This window comes from Xenopus tropicalis, chromosome 1 (assembly GCF_000004195.4).
Source record: "Xenopus tropicalis strain Nigerian chromosome 1, UCB_Xtro_10.0, whole genome shotgun sequence".
NCBI classification, from domain to species: Eukaryota; Metazoa; Chordata; class Amphibia; order Anura; family Pipidae; genus Xenopus; species Xenopus tropicalis.
This window is the reverse complement of record NC_030677.2, coordinates 204,600,292-204,618,146: the sequence shown is the minus strand read 5'-3', so window position 1 is coordinate 204,618,146 and position 17,855 is coordinate 204,600,292. Positions and strand designations below refer to the sequence as shown.

The window sequence follows — 17,855 nt, the reverse complement described above, 5'->3', positions numbered from 1 at the left end:
TTCTCAACAGCCGCTCAGAGCCTACTGAGCACACACAAAGGATGCCTAACAAGAACCAAGATGGGGAGCTGCTGGGCACAACTCTGAAGCCCGGGATCATTACTGTTATAGAGATGCTGAACCTTTACATTGGTGAAGCTCAGTATATAAAATATGGCATTTCTAACTGTATTTGTTTTGACCCTCCTTTAGGTTTTACTCCATAGTCGTGAAAGTGAACAATAGTCCCACCGTACCCTGGAAGATTTGGGGGATTGTAATAATACCCCATACCATCGGGCAGAATGGGAAATGCCAGTGCTTGGCAGATGCTTTTCAGCCTAAAATGGCCTGAGCTTTTAGACTGGGGTGCTGGTGCCATCATGGCACACCGGGGGGGCAGTAGGGTACGATTGGGGCACTTTTGCAGTTGTTGATAAACTGGACCCTGGAAATCCATGTACTATGAGCCTTAGAGGACAAGGAAAGGTAAAAGTACAGCTAAAGTCTCAGTAAGAGCCACCTACTACCCTGTGCCATTGGGGTGTATTGTCTGCGGAAGCTCGGAAATTCCTCCCCCCAGATGTTTACAGCAGGCGCATGTTGGACTATCGCTTCTGAATCCCGCCCAGCTGGGGCAAACAAGCAGCAGGGACAGCATCCAAATTACTTGTTAAAGTAGCCAATTTGGCAATAATAATAATAAAAATGTCGGTTTCAAAGAGCTTCAGTATGGAAGCCAAGGGGCATTTAAGGAGGAACTCTACACACACTCCCACCCCTCAAAGCAAAAGAGTAGTCGACTATCCTCAGCCTGCCTCCTCCCAATCCCACAATTCCCTGCACACGTAATGTCAATAAGGAAAGGAACATCCCAGTGCAATGCATTGTGGGTTATGTAGTTCCTGCATGCTGTCTGTAAGCTGTGGAGAAGTTGTTACAATTTGTAACATCAGTGTTTTAGTCCCTCCTCCCCTGCCAGGATTTCAAATGATGCGGAAACAGAAGAACTGTTTTGCATCTGGATTTCAGCATATAAAATGGTATTTATTTAGATTACAGTGATTAGTGGTTTCTGTGTTGTGTGGGGGCCCTTTACCAAATTTTGGATAGAAAACCAGTGTAGTATATTATTACATCCTTTCCTTCTCCTCCTTTAATGCCAAGCTGCTAGATATTAAACTTCGGAGTGACAGAAACAGAAAAATAAAACAGAAACGAACGTCAGCCAATTGGGTGCAACTCCGCCCCTTATTGCCACGACAGAGGAAGAACTACAAATCAGCACAAACACACCGTGGAACGGTTATCTCAAATATAAGTTAATGGAAACAAGTCTTTATTAACTTTTAATATCCGAAAAATAAAACTCTTATAATTCTCTTTACAGCAAATATATAATATCAGTGCTTTGGCCGTAATAAGTTAAAGGCCCTTTATCATAAAATATATGTTTTTGTTTTTTTTTAACCTTTACTCATACTGAATTTATATTCCCTATTATGTTCCTACATATACATAACAAAAGTGTAGTAAAGTTAGCAAATACTAAACTAAGTTGATACTGTAATATCGTCATCCTAGCTTCTGTGGTATATATAAATAGTACACGCAGCTAATAGGATAGGTTAGTTCCTTGGCTTTGTTAGTTGCCGTGTACGATGCGAGATAATAATATAAAATACATGCTTGGCGAACATTCGTGCGTACTTGCTACGACGGCAGCTACAGGGTTAAAAGGTTCAATACTGACGTAACTAGTCTACAAGCAATTAGCAGTAAAGGTTTGCATTACATTATAATATGCCATCAAGGCAATTCGTATACTGAAAACAAAAAAAAAACAAAAATGAAATCTAAATAAAAACAGTAAATTTGTAAACTTTTTTTTTTTTTTACGAAATGTAACTTCAAGTGGAAATAAAAAATAAAGATTTTTTTTTATATATATATATATATCTATATATATTTACTTGTCAGTACACAGACTTTACAACTTCGACTTGTGTTACTGTGGAAAATAAAATTACCTTGAGAAAAAACCGTTTCAAAAATATTCCTAGAAAATCCAGAGGGAGCGGGGACAGAGAGGGGGGGCTCCCGTTCTGCATATTTAATGCAAGCACTTAAAAACGTAAACGAAAGGAATCCACAGGCTGAAATAAAACATCAGTGGGAGGGGCTTTTCTCTTCAGAATGGTGATTGGCCGGGGACGTACTAATGCCCTGCCCTCCGGACCCCCTTTGCTTTTGCCATAAGCTTCACGAGAGCAAAGCCTTTGAGCCCAGCCGACCCCCTGCCTAAATAAAAAGTAGTGTTTAAGTCATGGGTGGCTCATAAAATTCATTCACATTTACAATTAAATTTCAATCGTTTAAAATCAAAACGATAGACTTCATCAGACTAATCAATGGAATGTCGAATCCTCTACATCAGCCGGGGCTTGTGCATTTCCAAGAGCCCCTAAAGGCCCGCAAAGTGTCATACTGGTAACCGCTCGAACTCCGCCCAGACTGCAGCTGACAGTTGTGAGTTCACAAGAGCTGGCGCTTTGACGTCCCAGTGGGAGTTTCGCACAATTGGGATGGGTGGCAACATAACTAGGCGATATAGTCAATACTGGAGCATTAGACTGATTTAGAAGTGTACCTGTTGCCGTGTGTCGTTCCTTTGTGATAAAGGAATATAAAAAAGGCAGTGAATTCTCTTTTTTTAAAAAAACTGAAGTTTGTTTGAATTTTGTTCTCTGTAAACATAATAATCCATACTAAGAATGTAAACTAGATCTGTAAATCATAATTTACCGTATACTAAATGCCAACAAGCCTTCTCTAAACCACCCTTCCTTATCCAGCGGCTGATTTCCAGCCTCATTTATAGTGGGGGGGTAGCAGCAGAACTGAATTTACTAGCCCCTGGTCTGCTCCATACACTAGTGTGGGTGTGTGTATGTCTGCACAATTAGGAGTGTATTTGGATTGCCTGATTGACTTTGGACTGGCACACAGGACACAAGGGTAACTCCTTCTCGCAGATCTTGTTGGCACAGTCCATGCAGAAAAGGTTGTGGCCACACGGAACAAGGGCGGCGATAACCTCATTATCAAAGCAGATAACGCAGTCGTGCTTCCGTCTTGTCTCGGGCGGCGAACTGGAGGTGGATCCGCCATTGGAAGAAGAATAGCTGTTGCTGCTGTTGGAGAACGCAGGGATGTAGATGGGGTGCCCAGCCTCGCTTGTGCTTGAAAGGTCACTTCGATAACTTTTCGTTAGGGGATATTCCAGACCTTCCGGGAAAGTCGGAGACAGACTTCCCCTACGCTGAGATTTTGTGCCGGCATCGCCGCCGTAAGCAGAGAGGGAATTTCCTGTATCGTAAGGTGCCCAGATGGCCTCAGAAGATGATGGTATGGGGTCAAAAGCAGATGCATCGCTTAGATCTTCTGATCCCATAGGGGGCACGGTTTCCCCAAACCAGAAACTGCCTGCGCTGAAGGGACTCGAAGGACTAAAATCAGCCAATCTACTATTTCCAAAGAAGGAATCGGTGGAGCCGCTACCCAGAGAACTAGAGCTATCATTTCTGTAGTTGGAGATCATTCTGTTCCGGCCGGGAGCAGTTGGATGTGCGCTTAGCCAGGCAGAGGCCATGTTTCCAGTTTCAAAACTCACGTCGGTACCATTATAATGGAAATCGTTTTCTTCATTTAGCTCGATGAAGTTGCCGGTGCGCATGGCTATGTGCATCTCGATTTCCTCGCGTGCGCGGTCGACGTTTTCCGGCATCCCTGTCACTTCGAACACTGGCTCTTTATCACGGCTTGGAGTGACTATATAAGTGTGTGTCTGTTGCTGTATCCGTTTAATTGTAGCTCCCTTCGGACCAACCACGAGGCCAACAACTCGATAAGGTACCCTCACCTGAACTGTAGTTTGACCTGGTAGGTTTGGGGCACACTGTACGTTGCCCACGGCGGGGGCATTTTTGTTGCGAGATGCTCTTATCATAGAAAAGTGTTCAGCAGCTGAAAGGATTTCCCTTTTAGCCATGGCTACATCTTCTTTTCTCCCAGTAACCACAAATACTGGCTCTTCTCCCCGGACCGGTGTCTTAATGTACGTGTTTGTCTTGGCCCTCAGAGCTTTGATTTTGCAACCTGTGTATGGAACAAAAATAAAGCGTTAGACATTCCCTGACATTGCCAAAATTTATGATAGTAAAACTGAATATCCTACTATTTCTTCCCTGGTCTGTATGTGGTGCATCAGAGATAATTTGCCCGACCCCACTAATTTGGTGTTAGAAATGTCCTAGCATAGGAAAATGCAGAAGAGGACATTTAAAGACTAAAAAATTCCAGTTAAAGTGCCCCCAGTGCCTTTTTCAATTATATTTAATAGAACATTTATACCCAAGATAAAAGGGCAACCAAGTGACTCCAGTATTAATGCGTTAAGCTGCTGTACTGATCTCATGGAAACCTTCCAATCAGTACCTACAAACTTAACTCTGGGTACCCCAGAATAGGCACATATAAACACGAATGCCTGGGGTTGCCACGCAGCTGCTCCAGCCCAGGAATGGCTACGATGGAACTGAAAGAACCCAGAAGGTGACTTGGAGTTGATCTGGGGAAAAGGTTTATAGCATCTATAGTAAGCAAGGCATATATAGCATAAATTCAAGATCTTTAAGTAGTACAGGTATGGGATTTGTTATCCAGAAACCAGTTATCTAAAAAGTTCCGAATTACGGAAAGGCCGTATCCCATAGACTCCATTTTAATAAAAAAATTCACATTTTTAAAAATGGTTTCCTTTTTTTCTGTACAGGTATAGGACCCATTATCCAGAATGCTCGGGACCAAGGGTATTCCAGATAAGGGGTCTTTCCGTAATTTGGATCTCCATACCTTAAGTCTACTAAAAAATTAATAAAACATGAATTAAACACAATAGGATTGTTTTGCATCCAATAAGGATTATTTATATCTTAGTTGGGATCAATTACAAGGTTCTGTTTTATTTCTACATAAAAAAAGGAAATCAGTTTTAAAATTCTGAATTATTTGCTTATAATGGAGTCTATGGGAGACGGGCTTTCCGTAATTCGGAGCTTTCTGGATAACGGGTTTCCGGATAAGGGGTCCGATACCTGTAATAATAAAACAGTACCTGTACTTGATCCCAACTAAGATATAATTACCCCTTATTGGGGCAGAACAGCCCTATTGGGTTTATTTAATGGTTAAATGATTCCCTTTTCTCTGTAATAATAAAACAGTACCTGTACTTGATCCCAACTAAGATATAATTACCCCTTATTGGGGGCAGAACAGCCCTATTGGGTTTATTTCATGGTTAAATGATTCCCTTTTCTCTGTAATAATAAAACAGTACCTGTACTTGATCCCAACTAAGATATAATTACCCCTTATTGGGGGCAGAACAGCCCTATTGGGTTTATTCAATATTTAAATGATTTTTGGCAGACAAATCCAAATTATGGAAAAATCCCTTATCCGGAAAACCCCAGGTCCCAAGCATGCTGGATAACAGGTCCCATACCTGTACATATTTATCACTATATAAAGGACAATAATAATCAATTCACCAATAATACAGTATTCCCCCAAATAGCCAGCCCTGTAACCTGTACCCCACTGATATCTGTAGTTCTAGAATGCTCTGTGGTTTGTGTACATCACTTCTCACTTACTATTCTTTGGTGCATAGCGCTCGAGATCTGTCCATGTTCTACTATCACTGACCTTAGGCACTTAGGCAATTAGCCTGGGCTTGTTTCCTCTAGTTGGTAATTATCCCCTAATTGCATTATCACTTGTATATTTCTACGTCTAAACCTACATTGCCTCAAGCAGTTTAGAATAATGCCACACCCAGGGCATTGCTAATTTACAGTAATGTAACTCGTATATCAAGGTGTCCAGCTTAAAACCCGCATTGGGGCACCCCTTGCAACACCCCCTCCCTTCAGCAACTGGGGCCCTGGGGCAGATGCACCTATAGTACTGCCATTGCTAATTCATAAAGTTGGGAATTAGACATTTGAGAACGTTAGAAGTCGAGAGATAATGTTAGGCCTCAGCAAACCAAGATCCCAGAATTTTGTTTTGAGCCCCCGTCCCTCTTTGTTGACAACATGGGACCCTGGTTCAGTTGCCCAAACCAGAAGTGGGCGAGACAGACTCCTTATTGACATTAATACCGATGGCAAGTACACTCTTTATAAGCAAGCTGAGGCTAACATTGTATTGGGTACAATTTAGTTATCTACCCCATCACTGAATACAACCAATACAGGTGGCAGTTTAATAGAGGAGTCTACAGACTTCTCAAATATCCATGCCTTTGGCTGATCCGAATCCTAGTTAGGTAAAAATGTAATCTATAAAGCCTGGAGTGGGCAGATGCCTAAAGGTGGCCATACACGAGCAGATGTCGCCAAGCGAGCGGATCTTCCCCCGATATCCCCACCTACGGGTGGGCGATATCGGGGAGCATTTAGGTAAAAAACAAATAATCCGATCGTTTGGCCCTGGGGATTTTGTGGGCGGCAATGGGGCAGTCGGATCGGGGACCGCATCAACGAGCCGATGCAGTCCCCGATCCGACCGGATTTTCTAACCTGGCCGATCGAGATCTGGCCAATTTCAGGCCAGATATCGGTCGGCCAGGCCGCTCTGCTCTCCCCATACACGGGCCGATTAGCTGCCGAATCGGTCCAAGGGACCGATATCAGCAGCTATAGTCGGCCCGTGTATGGGGACCTTAACATAATAGCCAGAACTCTATTTCCTGTTTTACAGCTCTCTAAGCTATTTACAGTCAGTAACCAATCAGTGACTTGAGGGGGTGCCATATGGGACATAACTGTCAGTTTGCTATTGAATCTGACCTGTGTGCTCACAAACTAACTGAGCAGTTATGTGCCATGTGTCCCCCCTAAAGTCACTGACTAACTAAGAGGTTAGAGAGCTGAAAGCAGGAAGTAGTGTTCTGGCTATTATGTTAGGCATCTGCCCACTCCAGCCTTTATAGATCACATTTTTGCCTAACTAACTATATAACCAATCAAACACATTTCCAATTCAGTTCAGAGTGGGCTTCCATGAGAATCTAAAAGGGATTCTAGCCCAGTGTCTCACAATGGCTGTGTTTCTCCTACAAAGGCTCTAAGCCCCATGGGGTGGGTTTATTATGCCACTGCTTTGAGTTGTTGATTGCTTCTTTTAAAATCTCGTTGTTTACTATGTGACAATGACAATAAAGATATATTCTATTCTATTCTAGATTTAAAAGCCCTCAATACATACAATGGGTATTTGATCAATACTCCTGTCCTCGCTCAGATTCTGACAGGCATAATGGGAAGCCCAAGCTATAGGGCCACAACCCTGACAGAACCCGGATAGTCCTTTGTGCCATTCATCTTGAGTATGTCCCAAGGAAAAAAATTTAAAAGGGTCTGATTTTCCATAGATAGCAGTTAGATATGACTTGAATGTCTCTTACAATATATATATATATATATATATATATATAAATAAATAAACTGCTCTGTATCTCACAGGTATGGCACTGGAGTAATAATATGTAGCTGGGGAAATAATCCATTAATGCAATAAAAAAAAAACAAAATATCCAGTGAGAATGAATGGTCTCAATTAGTAAAATCATCTCTCACAATAAGAACTGGAATGGCTCGTGGCATGTAGCCGACTAATTGTAACCCATCAATAATAGCACCCCTTTTCTGGTGTAGCCCTAAACCAGGTCTTCAAAATATTTTAGGAAACGGTCTTCCACAATATAATAAAACAGTTGGTGAAAAAGCAACAAAAGTTTTTTTTTTTTTATATTCAAATTTTGACATTTATGTATTGGGAATAAAAGACACGTGTTTGGCACCTTTATGGAAATATATGGAATCAAAGGCCACAGGAGCGGGAGATGCTGTCAAATAAAAAGAATTTCTGTCTCATTTATTAAGTGTGGGGCAAAGAGTCCTGTTTATGGCACTTTGGGCCTTGCCTTGCTTGTTGCACAATTCTGAGCTGTTTCTATCCCCCGAAAGGGCTGCCCCCTACACCTTGGATTTTTAATCTGGCACGAAGTGCAAAGTGCACCGCACCCTACAGTCGTGGAGGGCCAAGGAGGTCTGTGGAAGGGTCCTTAGGGGCACAATATAGCACCCTTTCTTCTACTGTAAGTAAATGAACCCTCTTATGTCTTACACCTGTCTGTAATATTGTGCAAAGATCTGTGCCAGAAAATATAGTCACTACAGGGGTCATGTATTGTTTATGGAGCAAAATGCTTTTTATTTCTAAATTACACTATTTACATAGCAAATAATTCCCTCTGCCATTTAAAATGGCTTGAACCAACAAATGTATTTGTAGCTGTAATATTGGTGTGTAGGCGCCATCTCAGTGCCTTGTGCCTGAGTCTGAGCTTTCAGCCGGCGCTACACATTAGAACTGCTTTCAGCTAACCTATTGTTTCTCCTACTCCCATGTAACTGGAGGAGTCCCAAGCCGGACTTGGATTTCTTACTATTGAGTGCTATTCTGATACCTACTGGGAGCTGCTATCTTGCTCCCTTCCCATTGTTCTGCTGATCGGCTGCTGGGGGTGAGGGTGCACCTAAATGCAGCATGGGGTACAGAGGAGGGCACAAGCCCAGAGACAAGTGTTAGTGAATAAGCACTAGGGGGGCACACTTCTGTACCGCTAGCACTTGTATCCGGGGTCATGGTAAATGACCTGTTATGTCTGCTTGCTTGAAGCAGTGTCTTCTAGTACCCATGGTGCCGTCTCTCTTTCCTTTCTGGCACAATACTAATAATTAGCAGTGCTACCTCGCTTTATGGCTGAAATTTTACCTGTGCACCCAGTGCCAGGGCATGATTCTCCCATGTCCCACTAACTGAAAAGCCAGTTTACATGTATCCCACTGCTTGTGGCCCATTCAGCTAAGGGAATGGTAGCCTGGCACATTACCTCAAGATAAAAAAAAAAAACATACACAGAAAAACGCATGAATTTTTAAACAAATTCTAAAATAACGGCACTTTCACAGCTTCAAAGAACTAAATAGACAAAATGGAGCCGATACGATGACAGTTACCCTTTCTAGGAATGGTGTTTGCCTGTAAATACAAGGTATTGCATTACAAGACTATTGAGGGTCATGTCTGACAGTAAACTCAAATAACAAAAATGAATTATTTATGAAAATAATGACCCCCCCCTTCCTTATGGGCCAAAGTAATGCCCCCCCCCCCAGTGTGGGTGTTTAAAGCCCACTGCAGCTGCCCTCTCCATTAGCAATGCGTGTGGAACTGCCAAGCCTTTGTTTAGCCGCTCTGCATTGATACCCAGGCACCTTTGCACCATTATCTTATTATTCCACATACTTGGGAAGAGAAATCAATGCGTTGCTGCTGCATATTTGGTTTCCTATCGGTGACAGATCCCATCACGTGCAGCACATCGCACTACAGCATGCATAATGCATCGGCTTTTAAGATGCTATTTCCCCAAACGCGGGTGAGTTTATTTATAAAGGCATTAACAAGACTAATGCAGGGAATAACGCACTGAGCGAGCAGAACACTCACGTGGGCCAAAGGGGTGCGCTCGCTTATTTCAGCCCTTTGTCTGGTCTCCCTGGGGGGCACATTTGCTGCCCATTTTTAAAGCCAGTGCTTTACCCATTAATACCCCAATCTGTAAATCCTCTGTGCATTTAGTACAGGCAGTGACCCACTCATGTTGTTACATTGGGCAGTGACCCACTCTAGTGTCCTGGCATTGCTCACTACAGGCCTTACACCGAGGAGCACTATTAGAGCTTTTGCACGGTTTTGCTCGCTACACTCCTACTCACTGCAGTGCACCCGCCCAGCACATTTAGGAAACTTGTCACTTTCTCTTGTATGGGTTACACTTCCCACGGTCCTTACACCCACGTGCTAACTCCACCTGGTGTGTGCGTGCATTGCCACGCTTGTGTGAATGGGCTTCAGGCAGCCAAAGCCCAGAGGTTCAAAGAAACTCAACTGCCTCTTCATATGGTCAGCTGGCCCCTATCAACCCAAATACCACAGTGCTGAGGCTAAGGGCAGGGTTAAAGTGTCTGCTCCTATGCCCCAAATCCTTACATCCATAGCAGGGTGCTTGGGCTGTGGTGGGCATTTCCCTGCCAGTTCAGCAAATGCTATATGCGCCATTAGCTCAGCAACATGGTAACTGCACTATGGGGGGCTATTAATGGGGTGACCGTTTCACTGTGAAGTTGGCCAGATACTGCCCAATCCCCCACAATACGTAAACACATGACCCGCAGGATGAAAGGATGGGTACTGTACCAGCGGCCATACAGGTGTATTGTTCTGTGTATTTGAGCCAGATCATCAGAACTTTAGGAAGAGAAGAGGAGCTGCAGCAGCTCATGGCCGGTATAGTGAATGGACAGAGAATCATAGCCAATCAAAGCCCATCTTACACTGGAATACATACCCAGACAGTCTGCACGGTCAAAATCCTAGAAAGCTAGTGGTTCTATGTTCCCCTTCATTAACAACACTAAGCCCCACCCCCAGATATACACTCAGGGACCATTATCAAAGTAACTACTGGTAAACAGCTCTAAGCCCCGCCCACCAGGCACAGCCATGAGGGTAAGTGCCCACTCACAAGCGCTATTTATGCTTTAGGCTCTTTTTCACTGAACAGCAACTCCCTATAACCATCAGGCATACGAGCCGTGTATTATGCATGTAACCTCCCCAGGGGCACCCATTATTAGCAACTGGCACCCACTCAGTAGGGGGACAGTTTCCTGTGACACCCACCCATTATTAGCAACCGGCACCCACTCAGTAGGGGGACAGTTTCCTGTGACACCCACCCATTATTAGCAACCGGCACCCACTCAGTAGGGGGACAGTCTCCTGTAACACCCACCCATTATTAGCAACCAGCACCCACTCAGTAGGGGGACAGTCTCCTGTAACACCCACCCATTATTAGCAACTGGCACCCACTCAGCAGGGGGACCGTCTCCCATAACACCGACCCATTATTAGCAACTGGCACCCACTCAGTAGGGGGAAAGTCTCCTGTGACACCGACCCACTGTTAGAGACTCGCACCCACTCCTTAGCCACAGGTGTCCACTCACCTGGGGGTCTGTAAATATGTGGCCCCCACAACTGGGAACTAGGCATGTGACTCCCGGGGGGGCCTGCCCATCATTAACCATAGGTGCCCACTCACTTGGGGGTCTGTATGTGGCCCCTACAGCTGGGAATTAGCCAGGTGACTCCCAGGGGGGCCTGCCCATCATTAGCCACTGATGCCCTTGGCCAGGGGGACCCCCCCCATCACTAGCCAATGTGGAACTGTGGGTAACCCATAAACACCCACCGACCAGGGAGTCAAACATGTACTTGTATCCCCTGTAGAAGAGTGAGCTCTTGGGCCCAGGGTTTGCTTTCCCAGTCTCCTGACCCCCCCCCCCCCCCATGGGCCAGCAGCCTGTGAGCAGCCATTGTAGCCCCATTACCCCCCCATGGGCCAGCAGCCACTGTAGCCCCATTACCCCCCCCCCCCCCATGGGCCAGCAGCCTGTGAGCAGCCACTGTAGCCTCATTACCCCCCCCCATGGGCCAGCAGCCTGTGAGCAGCCACTGTAGCCCCATTACCCCCCCCATGGGCCAGCAGCCTGTGAGCAGCCATTGTAGCCCCATTGCCCCCCCATGGGCCAGCAGCCTGTGAGCAGCCACTGTAGCCCCATTGCCCCCCCCCATGGGCCAGCAGCCTGTGAGCAGCCACTGTAGCCCCATTGCCCCCCCCATGGGCCAGCAGCCACTGTAGCCCCATTACCCCCCCATGGGCCAGCAGCCACTGTAGCCCCATTGCCCCCCCCCCCATGGGCCAGCAGCCATTGTAGCCCCATTACCCCCCCCATGGGCCAGCAGCCACTGTAGCCCCATTACCCCCCCCATGGGCCAGCAGCCACTGTAGCCCCATTACCCCCCCATGGGCCAGCAGCCTGTGAGCAGCCACTGTAGCCCCATTGCCCCCCCCCCCCCCATGGGCCAGCAGCCTGTGAGCAGCCACTGTAGCCCCATTGCCCCCCCCCCCATGGGCCAGCAGCCATTGTAGCCCCATAACCCCCCCCCATGGGCCAGCAGCCACTGTAGCCCCATTACCCCCCCATGGGCCAGCAGCCACTGTAGCCCCATTACCCCCCCATGGGCCAGCAGCCTGTGAGCAGCCACTGTAGCCCTATTACCCCCCCCCCCATGGGCGAGCAGCCACTGTAGCCCCATTGCCCCCCCCATGGGCCAGCAGCCATTGTAGCCCCATAACCCCCCCCATGGGCCAGCAGCCACTGTAGCCCCATTACCCCCCCCATGGGCCAGCAGCCACTGTAGCCCCATTACCCCCCCATGGGCCAGCAGCCTGTGAGCAGCCACTGTAGCCCTATTACCCCCCCCCCATGGGCGAGCAGCCACTGTAGCCCCATTACCCCCCCCCCCCCATGGGCGAGCAGCCACTGTAGCCCCATTGCCCCCGGATACTCACCCTGCCGGCCCACAATCTCGGCCACATGCTCAGAGCTGGGCACAGGCACCAGTTCATTGGTATTGACGCTCTTCCTGCGGCCCGCCTGCTCCGCACTGCCCGGGGGGAAGCCTGCCTGACACCCCGCACCGCCCATCAGCAGGGCCGCCGCGTCCTCCGCAACTTCCTCCCCGGGCCTCTCCTCCTCCTCCTCCTCCAGGCTCAGCGCGGCCAGCCTCAGCCTCATCTCCTCAGGCTCCAGCAGCAGCAGCTCGGCCCCGGCTCTCCAGGAGGCTCCTCCCGGCATGGTGCCCTCCTGCTCTCGGCACAAAGAGCTCAGGCGGTCAGTGGCGCCTCTTCCCCCGGACACTCATCCTGCCGCAGCCCCGCTGCTCGGAAATCGTACCCTGCCGCACCGGCCCCGCTAATTTCCGCAGCACAGGGGCCCGGCCGCTCGCCTTTTTTTCTCCCCTTATTACTCTCTTTGTTTCCCCTGACTCGTTCGGACACACCCCTATTTCCCGGCCCAGAGCCTGAGGAAGAAGCTGATTGGTTGGCGCGATGAGCGAATGGATAATACTGTCCTCTGATTGGTTGGCGCGATGAGCGAATGAATAATACTGTTCCCTGATTGGTTGGCGCGGCAGAGGGTTTCGCTAGCAGATGGCTATAAGGAAAGGAGGCGCACCCTTAGCCTGGAAAGGGAAGAGGAAGTCTGGGATTGAGTGGGCGGGGTTATTGCGTCACCGTGCTAAAACTAAAACCGAGAGGATATGGGCGGGAAAAGTGATATCATGTTTGTTCTGGGAAGTGTGAAAGGATATCGATTGTCTCGATTAATAATCATATTACTAATAAAATATAATCTGCCGAATGTGTAACAGGAAGTTGCAGCCACCCCCCCCCCATGATATGGAGGAGTGACGTTATTCAGAAAATACATTGGAACTGCAAATCCCTTAGTGTCCCATTAGGGTCGCAATCTGGCCAGTGAGAATGATGCTTATTGTTATTAATAGGGAGAATTGCTAAAAATATAGGAATGCTGGTGTTATTTCCAGAAAAGTTCCATGTATAATACTGCATATCCCGCCGTAGGTGGGGATACCGGGAGAAGATCTGCTCGCCAAGCGAGCGAATCTTAGCATGTATGGCCACGTTTAACCTGGACATACATTGAAAGATCTGCTCATTTAGAGATGTGGCCAAATGAGTTCTTTCCCTGATAGGCCCACCTTGAGTTGAGCAATACCAGACTGATGTGAATGTTTGGCCTTTGGGCCAAAATGTCTGATCACAATGACAGGGATACAGGCCGTCGGAGTGAGGACTGCATCAACGACTAATGTGGTCATTACTCCGACATTTATTAATCCTGCCCGATTGATATCTGGTCGATTTTCGGTCAGGTAGGCCCATACACAGGCAGATAAGCTGCCTTCTCAGACTGAAGGAGCCAAATTGGCAACTAAAATCTAGCCACCTAATGTGTATGTTTTGGATTGGACAATCCCTATAGTTGCAGTACATTGTTTTCTCTTTCTAATGCCTCCAGGCCTGTATTTCTAAATTGTGCACCCCTAGGCCAGATGGTCTCCGCTCGCCCCCAACCCATGAATTTCCACACAAGCACATACACAAATCTTCAATTGTGGGTCCGGAGCTCTGGGGATTTTGCACGGAAGATTAAAAGAGGTACCTTCTTCCTACTGTGTCTCATACCACATGGCCCTTATTCCCTGTGTATTTATTGTATTTATTATAACACTTGTCCTCCCTGTGTGTAATTGTGTATAGTGTAAGATTGTACAGCACTGCGTACGTTTGTGGTGCTTTATAAATAAATTTATACCTACATACATTAATATATATTAAATCTTGTGATACATTCTGTTGACAGTTGTAGTAAAAAAGTTGATGAATTTGGTGGTAGATGGAGGCACGATAACTGTAACATTTTCGAATTGTTGCAAAAAAACAGTGTCAAAAATCTGAAAACCTCTATAGTTTCGAAGCAAAGAAAGATCTTCCAGGGAAGGGACATCTGCGGTTGACTATTGTCGGATTCGGAATTGTAGCAGTCTTGTTGCATAGTAAATTTTTTAATAAGTTGAAAATGTTTCCAAAATTTTCTGACATTTAACCCTTCAAAAACCTAATTCGGATTCGGTTCGGTATTCTGGGTTCGGGCAAATCCAAAAAAGTGGATTCGGTGCATCCCTAGTAAACAGGACAGTGTAAATGGGCCCATTTATACAGCTTTACTTTGTATTTAGGGGACGTAGGAGCAGGATTGACACACAAATTAAAATGAGATGACAAAGACATGAGTTAAACAAGTAACAGTCTTGTAAACAGCATTCCATTAGCGCCAGGTAGGAATAACAAGCCGCACCAAATGCCGGGAGTCTTAATGAGCAGCGGAGCTTGTTATAAATAAATTTGATGAAAATGACAAGCAGCCAGAAGGCCCCTTAATATATAGGGAAGAGACAGCTTGGGAAAGCAGGGGAACGTAGGTGTGGCTGGATCAGAAGGGGGACCTTCTCACTCATCAATATATATAGGACATTAAGGCCCCTAAGACATTTTATTCCTTAAAGAAGGAAGTTGTCTCAAGAGTCGCGTGGCGACTAATCTCCCTGTATGCCACAACCCTTAGGGTAAGAACCCAAAGAGAGAGCAACTTGCCCACGATAGATCTCTGCTAGTTAACCGAAAAGGCTTTCCACCGGCAACAATAAAAGTCACAGGTGGAATGCCCTTCGCATTGCTTCAATTTCCATGCAAAATCTCCTCCTGCTAGCAACACCACGTGACTTTGGAAACCGAAGGGCTTTCCACGGGCAACTTCTATATGCCCTTCCCTCTAAATATATTGATAATGGGTGAGTGCTTTTTGTCCGTATTAGTCTGTATAAATTTGGTCACAGCCCCATTGCACCCCAGCCTAAAGGTTTAATATTTAAGGTGACCATACACGTTAAGATCCGCTCGCTTGGCGAGGTGGCCAAGTGAGCGGATCTTCTCCTAATATCCCCAACTACGCGTGGGTGATATCGGGTGAATTCAGGCTAATTTGGTCGTTTGGGCGAATTAGGATGCTGAAATAGGCGCAGTCGGTTTGGGGACGGCATCAACGAGCTGATGCGGTCCCCGGTCTGACTACATTTTTTAACCTGCCCGATCGATATCTGTCTGATTTCAGGCCAGATATCAGTTAGACAGGCCTGTTGTTAGTGCCCCTACATGGGCCGATAAGCTGCCAAATCGGTCTAAAGGACCAATATCGGCAGCTACAATCGGCCCGTGTATGGGGACCTTTAGTTGTGAGCACAACTTTCTCTTTTTTCCTATAAAGGAAACGAATCAGGTTGCTAGTAGTGATGAGCGAAATTTTTCGCCAGGCATGGATTCGCAGCAAATTTCCGCATTTCAGCATTGGCGAATTGTTTTGCAAAACTTCTGTGAAAATTTGCGCAGAATTTTTGTTGTCGCGCGTAAAAAAGGGCACGGTCTTGTAAAAAAAGGTGCGGTCGCGTCAAAAACCCACGGGCGGCAAAAAAAGCACGCAACAAATGCTTTTCATGAATTTTTTGCCATTCTGCAAATTTTATGGTGAAGCGAAACGGGACAGATTCACTCATCACTAGTTGCTAGCAGGGTATGACAATTCAGGACGTAGAGTGGGATCTAGGGGTGGGTTTGTGCCTCTTTCTCCGTTCCTTTGTGCTTGCTCTCTGGCCAGATGGACTAATAAACATCCTACTAACATCTCCCTAATCACCCCCACCCACCCCATCTGCCTATACTCCCGCTGCTGCTATTTTTGGGTACTAGTGAGGGCAACCCTGAATACTTATCCGCACCGGGGGGGCCCAATTTATCAACATTTCTACGAATAACCTTGAAATGTTTTAAAATGTTACTTTATTCATTTAAAAAAATCCCAATAAAAGAACGTGAATGAATGAAAGTGTAAAAAAAAAAAAAAAAAGGAATACTGTATGCGACGTAAGAGCTTTGTTATTTTGTATTTTATTTGTAAATGTATAGTAGCAATTATTGTGCCTGAGTGGAGTTTAAACATCCCTTTTGTCTATGGGTTTGAAATGTAAATGACAGTCAGGCTGCATCCCCCCCAGCTGAGAGACCCCCGCTGTGAGGCCAAACAGTGCCCGGAGCCTCTGATCACATCACTGGTCCAAATCCCCCCCTTGTAGGAGACCTTTTCTGTCTGGGTCATGCAGTAGACTAAACTGGGCATGCTCCCTCGGTGGCTTCCCATAGGCCCAGCAGTACCAGCTGTGATTGCCCCTAATGTCGCTAAGTTTCTGATTGGTCCCTAATATAATAATAAAAAAACAACAAAACAAGTACAAAAAAAATACAAGAGTATTGTAGAAATGATACCTATATTGGCTAACAATAAAAATACATTGCAAGCTTTCGGAAGGCCCCTTCATCAGGCAAAATACTAAAGTACTGCAAAGTACTACAGTTTTTGTTTTGTGATTGGTCCCTGTAATTGTCACCTGGACTGGGGCCTGATTCTCTTTGGAGCCTGCCTTTTTGATTGGCAGATAGTGTTCTGCATTTACAAAAGGGGTTGATCTCTTTCTGTCCCACAAAGTCCAGTGCCCAGTAGCCATTTTTGCTAACCTTTGTATAGAAGATCAGAGCCACAAGGAGTAGCAACAGTTCCCATTCCTGGCACATCCTATGAACAAGAGCGCTAAGCGGGGGGAAACGTGTGGATGTGTTCTTGTCACTTGCATGATCCAAAAAGTGCCTTATCCTGCCCTATAGGGGCCATTTACTAACTAGCAGATTTTTATTCTTTTTTCATTTGAATCTTTAGCGCTAAAAGTCACAACTTTTTTGAGACTTACTATGTGTCCACACGGCTAAAAATCCGAATCTGACAATTTACCAGCTAAAACTTTCCAAGATTATGTTGAAGTCAATGGCAGACGTCTCTTCCCTTTCCTGAAAGATCCTTCTTTTGCCTCAAAACTTTAGAGGTTTTGGATTTTTGACGCTTTTCATATGACAATTCGAAAAATGGGCAACATCACCGGTTATGTCCTCAAACTTTTTAAACAAGGGGCCAGGTCATGGTCCCTCAGACTGTTGGGGGGCCGGACTATAGTCTCCCCTGCTCCAGCTCCCTGCTGCGGGGTCAAACTACAGCCCGCTCCTGCATCCTCCCGAGCAGACCGGGTGCCCTAGGCAACCTGGTCGGCCACCTCGCCTCTGCACCTGCGCTATCGCA

The 17,855-nt window shown here is 46.2% G+C and overlaps 1 protein-coding gene across 2 annotated transcripts; it reads right to left on the bottom strand.

Moving 5' to 3' along the window:
* Positions 1-1,295: 1,295 nt before the first annotated feature.
* Positions 1,296-13,089, bottom strand: mex3c (mex-3 RNA binding family member C). Of its 2 annotated transcripts, NM_001017067.2 has the most exon segments (3): positions 1,439-2,076; positions 2,869-4,137; positions 12,602-12,913. In NM_001017067.2, coding segments are annotated over 2 exon segments (1,482 nt in total). In that variant the 5' UTR covers positions 12,888-12,913; the 3' UTR covers positions 1,439-2,076; positions 2,869-2,941.
* Between the last annotated feature and the right edge of the window lie 4,766 nt (positions 13,090-17,855).

Coding starts and splice junctions, on each gene's coding strand:
- mex3c (XM_012963233.3), bottom strand. CDS start 12,887: ATGCCGGGAGGAGCCTCCTGGAGAGCCGGGGCCGAGCTGCTGCTGCTG. Junction 4,138..12,601: donor CGAGATTGTGGGCCGGCAGG/GTGAGTATCCGG, acceptor TTCCATACACAG/GTTGCAAAATCAAAGCTCTG.